We start from the raw sequence: 12,219 nt of genomic DNA, 5'->3' as shown, positions 1-12,219 counted from the left end.
TAATGCAATATGCAAGTATGTAACGTTACACTGCGATAGAGGATTGATCCATTTCTCCTACTCCTTCAGATCATTTAGTGTACAGTTATCAATGTACTAAAGCCAAACTGATTCCCATAGTGCTCTAGTCTAGCTAACGTTAGGGCTCTTTGTTCTCTACTGTCAAACAATAGACGGCAGCAAACAGCAGAGTCAGGGGGAGAAGGGAGAGGTAACGTTACTTTTTGATGTTACTGAAGAGTTGATTCGGAATGTTAACTGTTCTGCCTAAGTCTTGCTTTATTTCTAACATGAATCTGATATGTGACACTGAGCTCAGGCTAACATAACATTACTAGAGCTGCGCCCGTCCTGTTCCAAACTCTTAAACCGTTGAGTTCTCTTGGCATTTACATTTCAATCAGGTGATACAAAAGATAGAACTTTACATCACTGAATATTGTATTGTGGTTAATATAACCGATAACATCGTTAACTATCTTGCTCCCAGTGTAATGGTGTGTACCGTTACGTTATATATAAGTTATGCCTTCTCTAGGACTGAAGGTAGCAGCGCCGGCCGGAGAAAGCGCTCAGAGGGTCAGTAGGAGCCACCCGTTCATAAAAAGCTACCCCGGTAAGTGAAGCTAGCTAGGAGCTGGCTGACTTACGTGTCTGCGTGTTGTTGTGTGTCGTTGTGTGTCCTCCTCTTGTTTACAACTGTATTGTCGCGCCAAGACTTCATTGCACAGGAAGTTACGACATCATTTTCCCGCGGTCTGTCACTCTTCTTCTTCGTGGCTGTGTTGTCGCAGAAAGCTTGTTAAACAGCAGAGAACCCCCCTGTGTGAGCCCCTGTAGGACTACCGGAGAGCAGCGGCTTCTGGTCCTGGTCCTGCTTCTGGTCCCGCTGCCCCACAGCCCGCTCACACTGGAACCGAAGCGGGAAATAGCAGCACATCAGGCTCGAGCGACAGCTGTTCCACTCGCGGAGAGAGTTGCACTGTGCTCGCGACGCTGTCCGACGCTGTCCGACGCGTCATCACAGTGCGACGCCCAGTAGTCCAACCTCCAACCCGGAAGGATTTGTGCCTAACTCACATGTGGACAGGATTCTAACAGCAGTGACGGGAACGTGCGTGTTGTGATACAGATAAGCGCGTGATGAAGCGCTCAGTTAGCTTTATAAGTGTGACTAGGCGTTGATAGAGCGCTGATGGAGCACCTGGAGCTGAGCCTGTCGTCTCTGGCCACCATATCCAGACATGTTGACACACGGCACAGCGAGCTGGGCCGCTATCTGTCCCGACAGGTGAGGTCATTCTAGGGGCTGGGGTTCTCTAAAACCACGGCGCTGCCTGTTAAAGACATGTTGATTCAGCACTCCCTATTGAAATGTCCCATAATGACGTGTCCTCCTCAGATATGGAGCCAGCAGGACAGGCAGTGTATTCTGGAGTGTGTGGCTCAGCTGCTGTTGGAGAAGGATTACACACTGCTGATTGCTCGCCACCTGCGGCCGCTGGTCCTGGACCTGTTGGAGCGCAACGCAGAGAGGGTCCGAGCTGGAGGCAGGGTCAACCACGACCTCCACGAGCGCCTGTGTGTGGCCCTCAGCAAGCTCCTCGGCATCAGTCCTGACGCTCAGGCGTAAGTGCACTCACACCAGGACACATGGCTGCATTTACTCAGTTGGGGCTCCTGTTGGCATCCTCCACCACCTCTTCTTCTCGTCTCCATGTATCTTGTTGCCTTCAAGTAAACAGATGTATTTGCACCCTGTTGGTACAATATCATTTGAAATAACAAAGGTATTAGAACTATTTTTTTGCACAGGACCCTTCAGGTCTATTCAGTTAATATCACCACAGTCAAACTGGGGCTCTAGGGGCCCTGAGGGTCTGAGGTCTTTGCCCAGTTGGTAATCCAGCCTTGACAGTAGCTGCCATGCTTTGATCAAAGTTGGGCAAAAAAGGACACATCAGTAGTCACCTCATGTATAGTCTGGCATTTCCAGCTTAATCTCCACAGCGCTGTGGAGTAAGGGCTGGCTGCACCACAGATGCATTCTGGGATAGGAGAAAAAAACACTGGGTTGTTGTTTCTTTAAACCAATCCCAACGGTCCTGGGCGGCGCTAAGCTCTGGACGCAGCGACGGAGGCTCTGCTAAATAGTCTCAGGAAGGAACTTGTTTTGGTGGAACATTTGCACGTACAACATCCAATATTAAATGAAGTTAACTGTTGACACAACACAGTAACGTGAGCTAGGCCTGCACAATTCGGGGAAAAATATGAATCACAATTTTTTAGCTTAGAACTGATATCATAATTCTCTGCCACGATTTGTTTCTCATGAAGTGTAATGTTTACTGCACACATGAACCATGACAAAACCAAACACATTGGCAGAACCAAACATAGATGTATTTTTTGGCACCTAGAGCACGTTGATCATCACCACGAGCCTGTAAACGCAGAGGCTTCAGTGAATACAGATAATAAAGTACATACTGGCCATTTAAGTACAGCAGGCTACCAGAAATAGTGAGATATAACACATAGAACTAAATATGGCCCTGATACAGGCTCTATCTGAACTCCTTCAACATGTCTTTACATAATGAAAACATGTCATTGTCAAATGCTTTCAGTAAATTAATTGAAGGAGGAAAAAAAGAAGAAAAAAAATTGTCATTTAAAAATTAAATCGTGAATCAAGATTGCGATTTTATAACGATTTATCGTGCAGGCCTAACGTGTCCTAAATGATCTAAACATATTCTTAGTAAATCTTTACAATCATTCCCTGAAAGAACCAAGCAGGTCTGCCTTGTTACACCGTCCACATCTTCTTCTAAACTTGACATTTTCAGCGTGCAGCTTGCTAGCTACAAGGTTGTTGTTTCACGAAATGCACAGAGTTTGAGAACGGAGACACACAGAGAGAGGAAGGGAAGGGACATCACGCCGGATGTCATGCAACTATCCTGGAAATTCTGTTGATCCAGACTACCTCATGTATACAAAGCTGCAGTATGGCAGTTACTGTTGTACCGTTTTCCAAACATCCTACAACACAGAGTTTGGGGCATAAATGACTGCTGTTTAATTTCTCCAACAACAACAAAAAGAACCAAAAATGAGATCACAAAAGCAGTAACTTTTTTATTACTTTGTAGTACATCTTAAAGGGCTACTCAAGTGATTTAGTATTGCACTTTCACTGAGATGGGGGACTTGACAGAGACCAAAATAAAACAATGGTATAAACTAGTGAAAAAAGTCTAAAATATGCTGACTTTAAGTTCCAAGTAGCGCTCAAGCTCCAAAAATGCTGAATCCTCTGGCACTCAAACACTGATGCAGGAACCTAAGCATGCATTTCTGCAGGCTACGTCACCCTGACCAATGCTCTACTTCTCTCCACAAGGTTTGCTGCGAGGTACTTCAACGATGCCCCCCCAGTGTTTCAGAGGCTCTTCTTCACCAGTGAAGAGTCCTCGGCTGTTCAGTACGGCCCCAGGAGGATGAAGCTGCGTGACCTCATGGGTGCCACCCTCCGTTTCCTCCAGAGTGATTGTGCCAAGTTTCGAATGCTCTGGGACTGGAGTCCTTGCGTGTCCCAGCTGCTCACTAGCGATGTCATGGTGCGAGGGTATGTACCTGCTTTCTCTTCTGCCCTACAGAGGCTTCATGGGCCATTTAGGACATAAAACCCTTAACTACAGCTGGTTTCATTTGAAATCCAAAAAGAGTGTGCTTGATGTCTCTGTGAGGTGAGGTCAGCTCAGTAATGTTTGAAGCATTTCTAAATGTAAAGACTATGTGGGTGTGTTTGCATTGTTCAGCTCATTTCCTGCACATTACTGCTGACTGCCTTGTTTCCTTCAACTATTAGGTAGGAGGTCATGTTTTGGCTTTGGTTGGCCTGGTGGTCTGTCTGTCAGCAGGATTACAGAAACACTACTGGTCTGGTTTTCATGAAACTTGGTGGAAGGGTGATCTGAATCACGGAGCACACACAAATTATTTTTCTGTTTTGTTAACATTGCCAGGTAGGGCGTGGTGTCAGAATAATTAGAAAAATGAGTTTCTGACTGGTCAAATTCACTGAGCATTAACACTGTGAGAGAGGACATGTCTTGGCGGAGGTCTGCGCTCTGAGTCCTTCTTGTATTTTCTTCATCTCGTTTTGAAAGTCAGCTTGCAGAAACTTGAAAAAAGACAATCCACAACATTACGTCTACATTTATCATTGTCGAAGTAATGTTGTCATTTATCATAAAGAAAATATATAAAAAAGTTGCTACAATAGGCCTTTTTCACAGAAGACATTTTGACATGTCACAATATTAATAGTACGTATGTAAATGATAAAATGACTGATGCTGGTACTGTTCATGCTGGCTCAGTGTCACGGCTTACTGGCACACTTGAATAGATCAGAAGCATCGTTAATGTTATCAGTAACATCTTTTCCTACTGAGAGCGGCCACAATGTCTGCTGGGAAAACCACTTCTGGTGTCCAGAGGGTGTTGAGTCCAAGCAGCAACAAGCACGGCTCCATGCGGAAGCTGACGTGCGTGATGTGGAACGTTTTAGAGATGTTTGCTTCACTGACATGCAGGTCTTTCTCTGGTCTTCTTGCTCTGCTAATTGCCAAGATGGTAATGGCAGTAATCCAATACCCATGCTGAAAACATCCGTTCAGAAACCAAATGATGACGTCAAAATGTGTTTTGTTAAGATTTTCATCCATATCTGTCTTGCTGTTTACATTCAGCTCTTACATTGTTAATACTGTTGTGTGCCTTTCTGTAGCCTCCCTACAACAGTTGTAGACTCTTTGGTGTCCTGCTTGTGTGCTCAACAAAGTAAAAGCACTGTATTTTCTCATTGTCTCCAACAGGTACACTGCCCATTGTTTAGCGCTGGTCTCTCATATGACTGATAATCAGAAAAGCATCTTCCTGAGGAAGGTACTGACGAGTGATGAGATCCTGCACATGAAAATTAAGTAGGTACCTTTTGTTTTTCCTTAATCTATTGTCATAATATGTCAAAGTGTTATGGAACATGTTTAGTCTCAATCAGAAGTGGAAGAAGTATTCTAAGAGTCCTTACTAAAAAAAATACTCAATTACAGGTAAAAGTACTGCACTCAAAAGATTTCAATTGAATAAAAGTACAGAAGTATCATGTCAGAGTCCTCACTTTTTCCTGGTTCCTTTAGAGCTTTGGAAGAAACTCAGCAGCTGGAGGTGGAAAAGGCCCTGGTGTTAGCCAATCAGGGCTCTGTGATGTGGCGCCAGGAGAAAGCTAATAAGTTTACCAGGGGCCAGGTGGTATCAGAGGACCTGTCCCAGAATGTGGTAGCAGTGTGTGGTGTTGTCCTACCCAGGATCGTTCCTAGACAGGCGGAACAGGTATGTTCCCTTTGCTCTGTCCCACCAAACAGTCTGCTGTTGATCTTTCTAGTCCTAATATTAACCCTAATTTGCAGAGGAACCAAAAAGATCTGGTGCTGGTGGACTCAACCTGCCGCAATCTGAGAAGACTGGCGTTGGCTGTGGCTTCCCAGACGCCTGTGCTGCTGGAGGGTCCCATTGGATGTGGTAAAACTGCTCTGGTTGAGTTCATGGCTGCTGTCACGGGACATACAAAAGCTACAGAGATCCTCAAGGTCCAGCTCGGGGATCAAACTGACAGCAAGGTGAGAGTGCATGGAGTCAATCTAAACTTAAAGGGGCACTCCACCAATTTTACACGTAAGATTCAGTTTCTGAGGGCTGAACGTTACGTAGGCTTAACAGAAAGCATTACGAACTAGAAATGGAGAAACACACACACACACACACTGTATATACACATACATACACACACATACATACAGTGAATGTAATTCCCAGGACTGATCAGCTGTTTCCTGTCAGCGTCTTCCCAGAGATTCCCATAACGTCTTGTTTCCGTACATGAAACATGGCGACACTAGCTGACATGAAGCACCAGAAAGCACTGCGGACTGGATATGTGAGGTTTAAAAGAAGTGGCCATTAAGGAGGCAGGCAGGTTCTTATTAAAGACAGTATGGAGTTGCGTTATGGGAACTGTAGGATCCAGTGTTTTTGAAGCCTGGCCCATACGAGGGACTAAAAGGGTCAGGGTATCTTGGCCTCTGCTGCTTTGATTTTCACCATTTAAATATGTCCCTTATGTGTCCCCTAACTTTTTTGGAAGTTTAAATACTAAATCCCTGGAGTGACCCTTTAGCATTCAGTGCAGGAAAGGTGAAAGGCTGAACATTTGCGAATGTGTTTTGTTTCACAGATGCTGCTCGGGATGTACCGGTGTACTGATATACCAGGGAAGTTTGTGTGGCAGCCAGGGACGCTGACACAGGCTGTATCTAAAGGCCAGTGGATCCTCTTGGAAGACATTGACCACGCACCTTTGGATGTGGTGAGTTAAAACTTAAAGGAACAGGGCCTCAATATTGTCAGTTCAAATATATACTCAATATGCCTACATTCTCTGCATATATTCTTAATAATCAGCTTAATGTAAATGTATCATTGCAACAACCCATAACTGAACTGAAATGTCCTTTTTCAGATATCTGTGCTCCTGCCTTTGATGGAGAATAAAAAGCTGATGATTCCAGGGCGGGAGGATTGCATCGATGTTGCTCCTGGATTTCAGTTTTTTGCAACAAGAAGGTAACAATGTCATTACGTTGTAAATGCACTTATGGAACAGAAGCTTGTACTGATAGGATTTCTTTGTGGTAACCTGATTATCTTTCACTATTTGGATGTGTCCCAGCGTCAGAACATGTAAACAAAGTGCACATTGCTTTTGACGTTTAGGCTTCATGGACATCCCAATGGCTGTTCATGGAGCCTAAACGCCGTGGTCTGCAGCAGATGCCATGGAGGGAAGGCACACACCGTTCATCCAAACAGGCTCATGCATCTCCCAAACCTGCTCATGAACCGCTGGCATTTATCAAGTTGAACAAGAAATTCACATTTCACACACAATTTGTGCAGTTAAGAAAGTTTGGTGAATCCGACTTGCAACATTCATACGAGAGGTTCCTTGTATGAGGCCCCATGAGTCCTGTATTTGGGGACAACAGCACCCAGCTGTCCACACAGACGATGATGGAAGTAGTTGTGTTAACAACAAAAAAACGACCCAGCCTGCTTTGACACCTCCTCATACCCAGCCAGTCTCTGCATACAGTGGGCATGATATGACATCAGTATGGCTGTTGTACTTGTTGCAGGATGTACCTCAGTGGTGGCAGCTGGCACAAACCACAGAACTCTCATGCAGCGCTGCTGGACAAGTACTGGACCAAGCTGCAAATGGGCAACATGACACGAGAAGAGCTGAAGAAGGTGAGTGTTGTTGGCTTTGGAGCCGCCACTCCTCTACAGCCCCCCAACAGTTTAGTACATGACTTCATGTCATTCCCTGCATAGCTCCAGGACATTTAATATCGTAGTCCATAATACTTCTGGTCAGCACGTTAATCTTTTCACATACAGATTTTTTTATATTAGACAAAAACCTTCCAGAATGACCCTGGTATATTACTAGCTTCCCCCTGTCTCTGTGTGTAGGTGCTCATTAGCAGGTATCCACAGCTGACGGTGGTCTCAGACCGTCTCCTGGATATCTTCTGCCAGCTGACTGGGGACAGACACTCGGACCTGGACGCAGGCAGCCTCCACCCCCCCGAGGACAGCCAGCAGGACAACAGCCCCCCGCTGGAGGGGAGGGCACTGTCACTGAGGTGAGGCCCAGCTCACTACTTTCTCTGCTCCTCCTTTACTTTCCTTAGTCTGGTATTTATTTAAAGGTCCAGTGTGTAACGTGTTTAGGTGTTCATTATCTAAATCTGTGTTGCCCGTTCACAACTTGTCCTTTTTCATGAATATTTACCACCACCATCAATTCCAAGTATTCCTTTTGGCTTGAAATTTAACATTTGCGTTCTCATGAACTGGGGTAGACGCTCCATATTCATGCTCCATCTTGAAATACGTTAGCCGGTAAGGGACATACAGGACATACTGCGCCGCCTTTAGTGTTTTTGATGTCACATGATCAACTCACAGGTGCTGCTAATGCTGCTAATGGGTATCGTAGCTTCCCAGCCCCGGCAAGTTTGAAGAAGGAAACATGGAGGACCACACGTATTCAAAATCCTAATTTCAGGAACAGGAGTCTTCTTCTTCTTCGCCCAGAAAAAGAAAAAGGAGATTGAAAAGAGCAAGAGACTGGCTTTTTGAAGCGTGAAGGCTACCGTAGCTGTAATACGTACTTAGAACTGCGTGGCGCGAGAGAGTTGATTGATATATGATCTCAAGATGATGGGAGAAATTCCCACACACTGGACCTTTAAATCAAGTGATGCTACTCTTTATTTGGTAAGTATCTTCACATTAGAAAACCAGAAGGGAAACAATTAAATAAAACTCAATAGGGCAAAAAAGTGTTCCTGCTCTCTTGAGGTGGTTTTTGTCTTTGTGGGAAAAGAGTTGATGCTCTAAATGGGATATAGAATATGAATAAGTTCTGACGTAGTGAACATATTTACTCATTCACTCGTCGCTCCATGTTTCTCTGGTAGATGCTTCGATGGTCGAGGCCACTTGTTTAGCAGCCTCGACGTCTTCTCCTCTGTTTCCTGGAGGATTACAGCCATGCGTAGCCTTCTATAACTTCTGACCAAACTACGCTGTAGCCCTATCCTTTTTTGCGACATTTGAAAAGTTTGCTCATAATTAGCTTGACAGTTGAATTGTGTTACAAGTTGGCTCCTGCTTGTAACAAAAATGAGGAAGCTCACACAAACGTATACTTAATGGCTCTATTTGGCCAAACTAGAACATAAAGTTGAGGCCAAAATTATTAGCTCCCCTTATGAAATTAGACAAAACTCTTGATTTCTCCATAGAAATGACCGTTAACAAGTGTGTATAGTGCATTTGTTTCCAAAATAACAAAGACAAAATGTCCACTAAGTTTGATTAGGATATTTTATTGATACACGGAGTTGAAACAAGAGAGGGCAAAAATGAGACGTCCAGAGTGATTAGCCCCTGGGCCATTAATAGTCAATAGTGTGCCCTTTCTGAGCCACAACTGACAACAACCTCTTAGAGTAGTTCTTTACTAGGTTGGCACAGGTCTCCTGAGGGATTTTAGCCCATTCTTTCATTGCAAATTGCTCTAGCTGGTCCAAATTGCGTGGTTTCCGAGCATGGACATTCACTGTGAGCACCTGCCACAGATTCTCAATAGGATTGAGGTCTGGGCTCTGTGCGGGCCTCTCCAGGACCTTGGTTTTGGTATCCTTCAGGAACTGTTGGACCAATTTTGATGTATGCTTTGGGTCATTGTCTTGTTAGAAGACCCAGCGATGACCTAAGGCTAGACTACGAGCAGATTTCTGCATATTATCCCTCAAAATTTGAATATAATTTTCTTTTTTCATGATGCCATGCACCCAAACAAGGCTCCCTGTGCCTGAAGCTGCAAAAGAGCCCCACAGCATGATGCTCCCACCACCACCATGTTTAACTGTGGGAACTGTGTTCTTAGGGTTGAAGGCCTCTCCCTTTCTTCGCCAGACATAAGCAACATCCATGTGCTCAAACAGTTCCAGTTTAGTCTCATCAGACCAAAGCACAGACTTCCAAAACTCATCTTTACATTTCAAATGTTCATGAGCAAACCTCAGTCTGGCTGTGATGTGCCGCTCTTTGAGTAAAGGGGTTCTTCTGGGATGATGGCCCTGAAGCCCACCATGATGAAGAGCCCTCACAACTGTGTTCCTTGAAACATCAGCTTCAGAAGAGGCCAGGTCAGCAACAATCCTCTTGGCAGAAGGCTTCTTGCTGACATCTCTGACTGTTTTCCTCTCCAGAGTTCTTGAAATCTTGCGCTTACGACCATGCCCAGGTTTGTTTCTTACAGAATTTGTCTCCTTGTACTTGGCAATGATGCAACGTACAGCGGTTCTAGACACTGAAACGCTTGGAAATGGCAGTATAGCCTTCCCCCTTATCATGAGCCTCCACTATCTTCTTTCTGAACTCAAGACTGATTTCCTTTGTCTTTGGCATGGTGAGTAAAAGTAGTCCCTCTCAATAATGTGTTCAAGTGCCCTGTTCCTTGGAGTCCTTTTATGCTGATTGAATGCTCAGGTGGTGTTAGGAAGCCAATTGACTGCACAGGTGTGGTTTGAAAGCTAATTGGTTAATTAGGTGTGTTTTGAAAGCAAACATTCACATGGGGGCTAATATTTTTGACCACCCCATTTTTCACTGTATTTGATATAAAGCAAACCTAAAACTTTATTTTATATTCCAAAATGTACCAAAAGCTACTAAATAGCACTGGTGAATGTTTGATTATATCAAGTTTTATCAATGCTGCAAACATTGGGAAGAATTTTAGGAAAATGTTCCATAATTCCTGGGGGCCTAATAATTTTGGCCTCAACTGTAACTTTAGTGCAAACATGAAAATCTGTAATATCAGTAAGATCATGTGCCATTTTCATGAAAAAGTACACATCTCGGTGTCTGGCCGCTCTGCTCCTGACAGTCGGCATCAGCTTTGTGCCCCTTAGCCTTCCATCTGTCCCCCCCCCAAAACCACCAGCCAGTCTGCAGCGGCAGGCTTTAATTAGCTTTCCACTAGCTGCTGCTGTGTTCAATAGAGTATTGATTGGACTGTCCTCTGTACGCTGGGCTGGAATCCCACTTTTTTTTTTTTTATATTAATTTTAACATATGACAGAAGCATCTTGGACAAATTAGCTCAGGCTGTACCTGTCAGCCATTGATTACAAAATCAAAATGAGACACATCTGTAGACACAAAACGAACAATACAAACCAATCAAAATAAAATAATGGAATCCCACATTCTACAGGTCAAATCAAGGCTTTGTCGTTAGGTAACACCTCCTCACTTAGAGACATTATCTGCCCAGCTGCTTTTGGAAGTTTGATCAGTGTGATGTGTGTGCTGGCCAGGGTTCAGCCGTTAAATCAATGTGTCTCTAGTTTCCGTGCTCTGCACTTCAATAGCACAAATGCGCTTCATTGATCAATGTCATTAACTGCAAAGTTCATCATATGTGTTGGTCTGGGTCATTAGGGTTCATGCTCCTCATTCATGATTATTTCTGTTTTCTTCATCACGACTCTGCAGGGACCTGCTGAAATGGTGTGAGCGGATCAGTGTTAACTTTGACAGCACGTCCTCAGCCACAGCACAACATGTCTTCCAAGAGGTTAGTGGCTGTGATCTCTTCAAATGTCAGCGAAAAGAAAAGCACTTCATTTAGTTGTATTGAGTTTAGTACTGCTCAAATTATTTTATATTATATTATTATATTGCACTGGGATGTGTTGTGATTGAAGCCGGGGTGTAAAACCTCTAATCAGACGAGTGGTGATTCAGGTTGCATGACTTTTATTGACTAATGCCTTGTGGTGGTGCCTGTGGTTGCCAGGCTTTGGACTGCTTCACAGCCATGCTGTCTCGGCCTGACAGTCGACTGCGAATGGCCGAGATCATCGGAAGCAAGCTCAACATCTCCAAAGAGAAGGTATGTGACCAGCCGGCTTTGGCAAAAACATAAGGATTGGGTTCATGCAAAGTACCCCCTACAGCGTTGATTGATTAAAGAATAAGCAAGTAGTATTTGTAATCTACATTGTATACAGAAACATGTCTGAATCAAACTCCTGGCTGCTGTTTGTCTGCAGGCGCAGCACTTCTGCCAGATGTACCAGCCGGGCATCTTGCTGAGCGAGCTGGAGGCAGCGGTGGGCAGAGTGACTCTGAGTCGGAAGCAGACTGAAGCGGTGCAGCTGAGTGTGTAAGTGGGACATCCTGCCTGACACCCCCTTTGACCTGTTTACACCAAATATGCATCAGCTCATTGCTGTGCCAACATCCACCTACTGATAGGGCCAAACAGACCCCCTGCTGGTAAATTGAATAAACATTGGATTGATTTAAAACTGCATTATGGTAAACAAACTCATCAGGACATGCCCAAATGTCCACATTGATTCTTTCCCAAAGCCAATATGAACGGGTGTCAGACTTTAACAACAAAGCAAGCAGCATGCAAAAACTGGCTATCTGTGTCCAGTCAGCCATACTAACAGGAATAATAAGGCACTGATTGACTTTGATCTTTTA

At 44.4% G+C, this 12,219-nt stretch overlaps 2 protein-coding genes across 3 annotated transcripts in view; one reads left to right on the top strand and one right to left on the bottom strand.

The window, feature by feature from the left end:
• Positions 1-917, bottom strand: part of casp8ap2 (caspase 8 associated protein 2) — a 15,089-nt gene extending 14,172 nt beyond the window's left edge. Inside the window, exon 1 of the mRNA XM_031285618.2 lies at positions 651-917. The gene's annotated coding sequence lies outside the window, so the exon portion shown is untranslated. The remainder of the gene's footprint in view (positions 1-650) is intronic.
• A 263-nt stretch (positions 918-1,180) lies between these two features.
• mdn1 (midasin AAA ATPase 1) overlaps positions 1,181-12,219 on the top strand; it is a 71,948-nt gene continuing 60,909 nt past the window's right edge. Inside the window, exons 1-13 of one of the 2 annotated variants that reach the window (XM_035995663.1) lie at positions 1,181-1,291; positions 1,403-1,629; positions 3,413-3,637; positions 4,893-5,000; positions 5,217-5,409; positions 5,487-5,696; positions 6,311-6,442; positions 6,596-6,699; positions 7,272-7,386; positions 7,612-7,784; positions 11,218-11,299; positions 11,522-11,617; positions 11,778-11,890. In XM_035995663.1, coding sequence (XP_035851556.1) covers positions 1,196-1,291; positions 1,403-1,629; positions 3,413-3,637; positions 4,893-5,000; positions 5,217-5,409; positions 5,487-5,696; positions 6,311-6,442; positions 6,596-6,699; positions 7,272-7,386; positions 7,612-7,784; positions 11,218-11,299; positions 11,522-11,617; positions 11,778-11,890 — 1,874 coding nt within the window. In that variant the 5' untranslated portion in view covers positions 1,181-1,195. The remainder of the gene's footprint in view (positions 1,292-1,402; positions 1,630-3,412; positions 3,638-4,892; positions 5,001-5,216; positions 5,410-5,486; positions 5,697-6,310; positions 6,443-6,595; positions 6,700-7,271; positions 7,387-7,611; positions 7,785-11,217; positions 11,300-11,521; positions 11,618-11,777; positions 11,891-12,219) is intronic. The other variant, XM_035995664.1, reaches the window with a different exon arrangement.

Source organism: Sander lucioperca, chromosome 19 (genome assembly GCF_008315115.2).
Source record: "Sander lucioperca isolate FBNREF2018 chromosome 19, SLUC_FBN_1.2, whole genome shotgun sequence".
Taxonomy (NCBI): Eukaryota; Metazoa; Chordata; class Actinopteri; order Perciformes; family Percidae; genus Sander; species Sander lucioperca.
The sequence above is the reverse complement of the archived record's forward strand: the minus strand, read 5'-3'. Positions and strand labels throughout refer to the sequence as shown.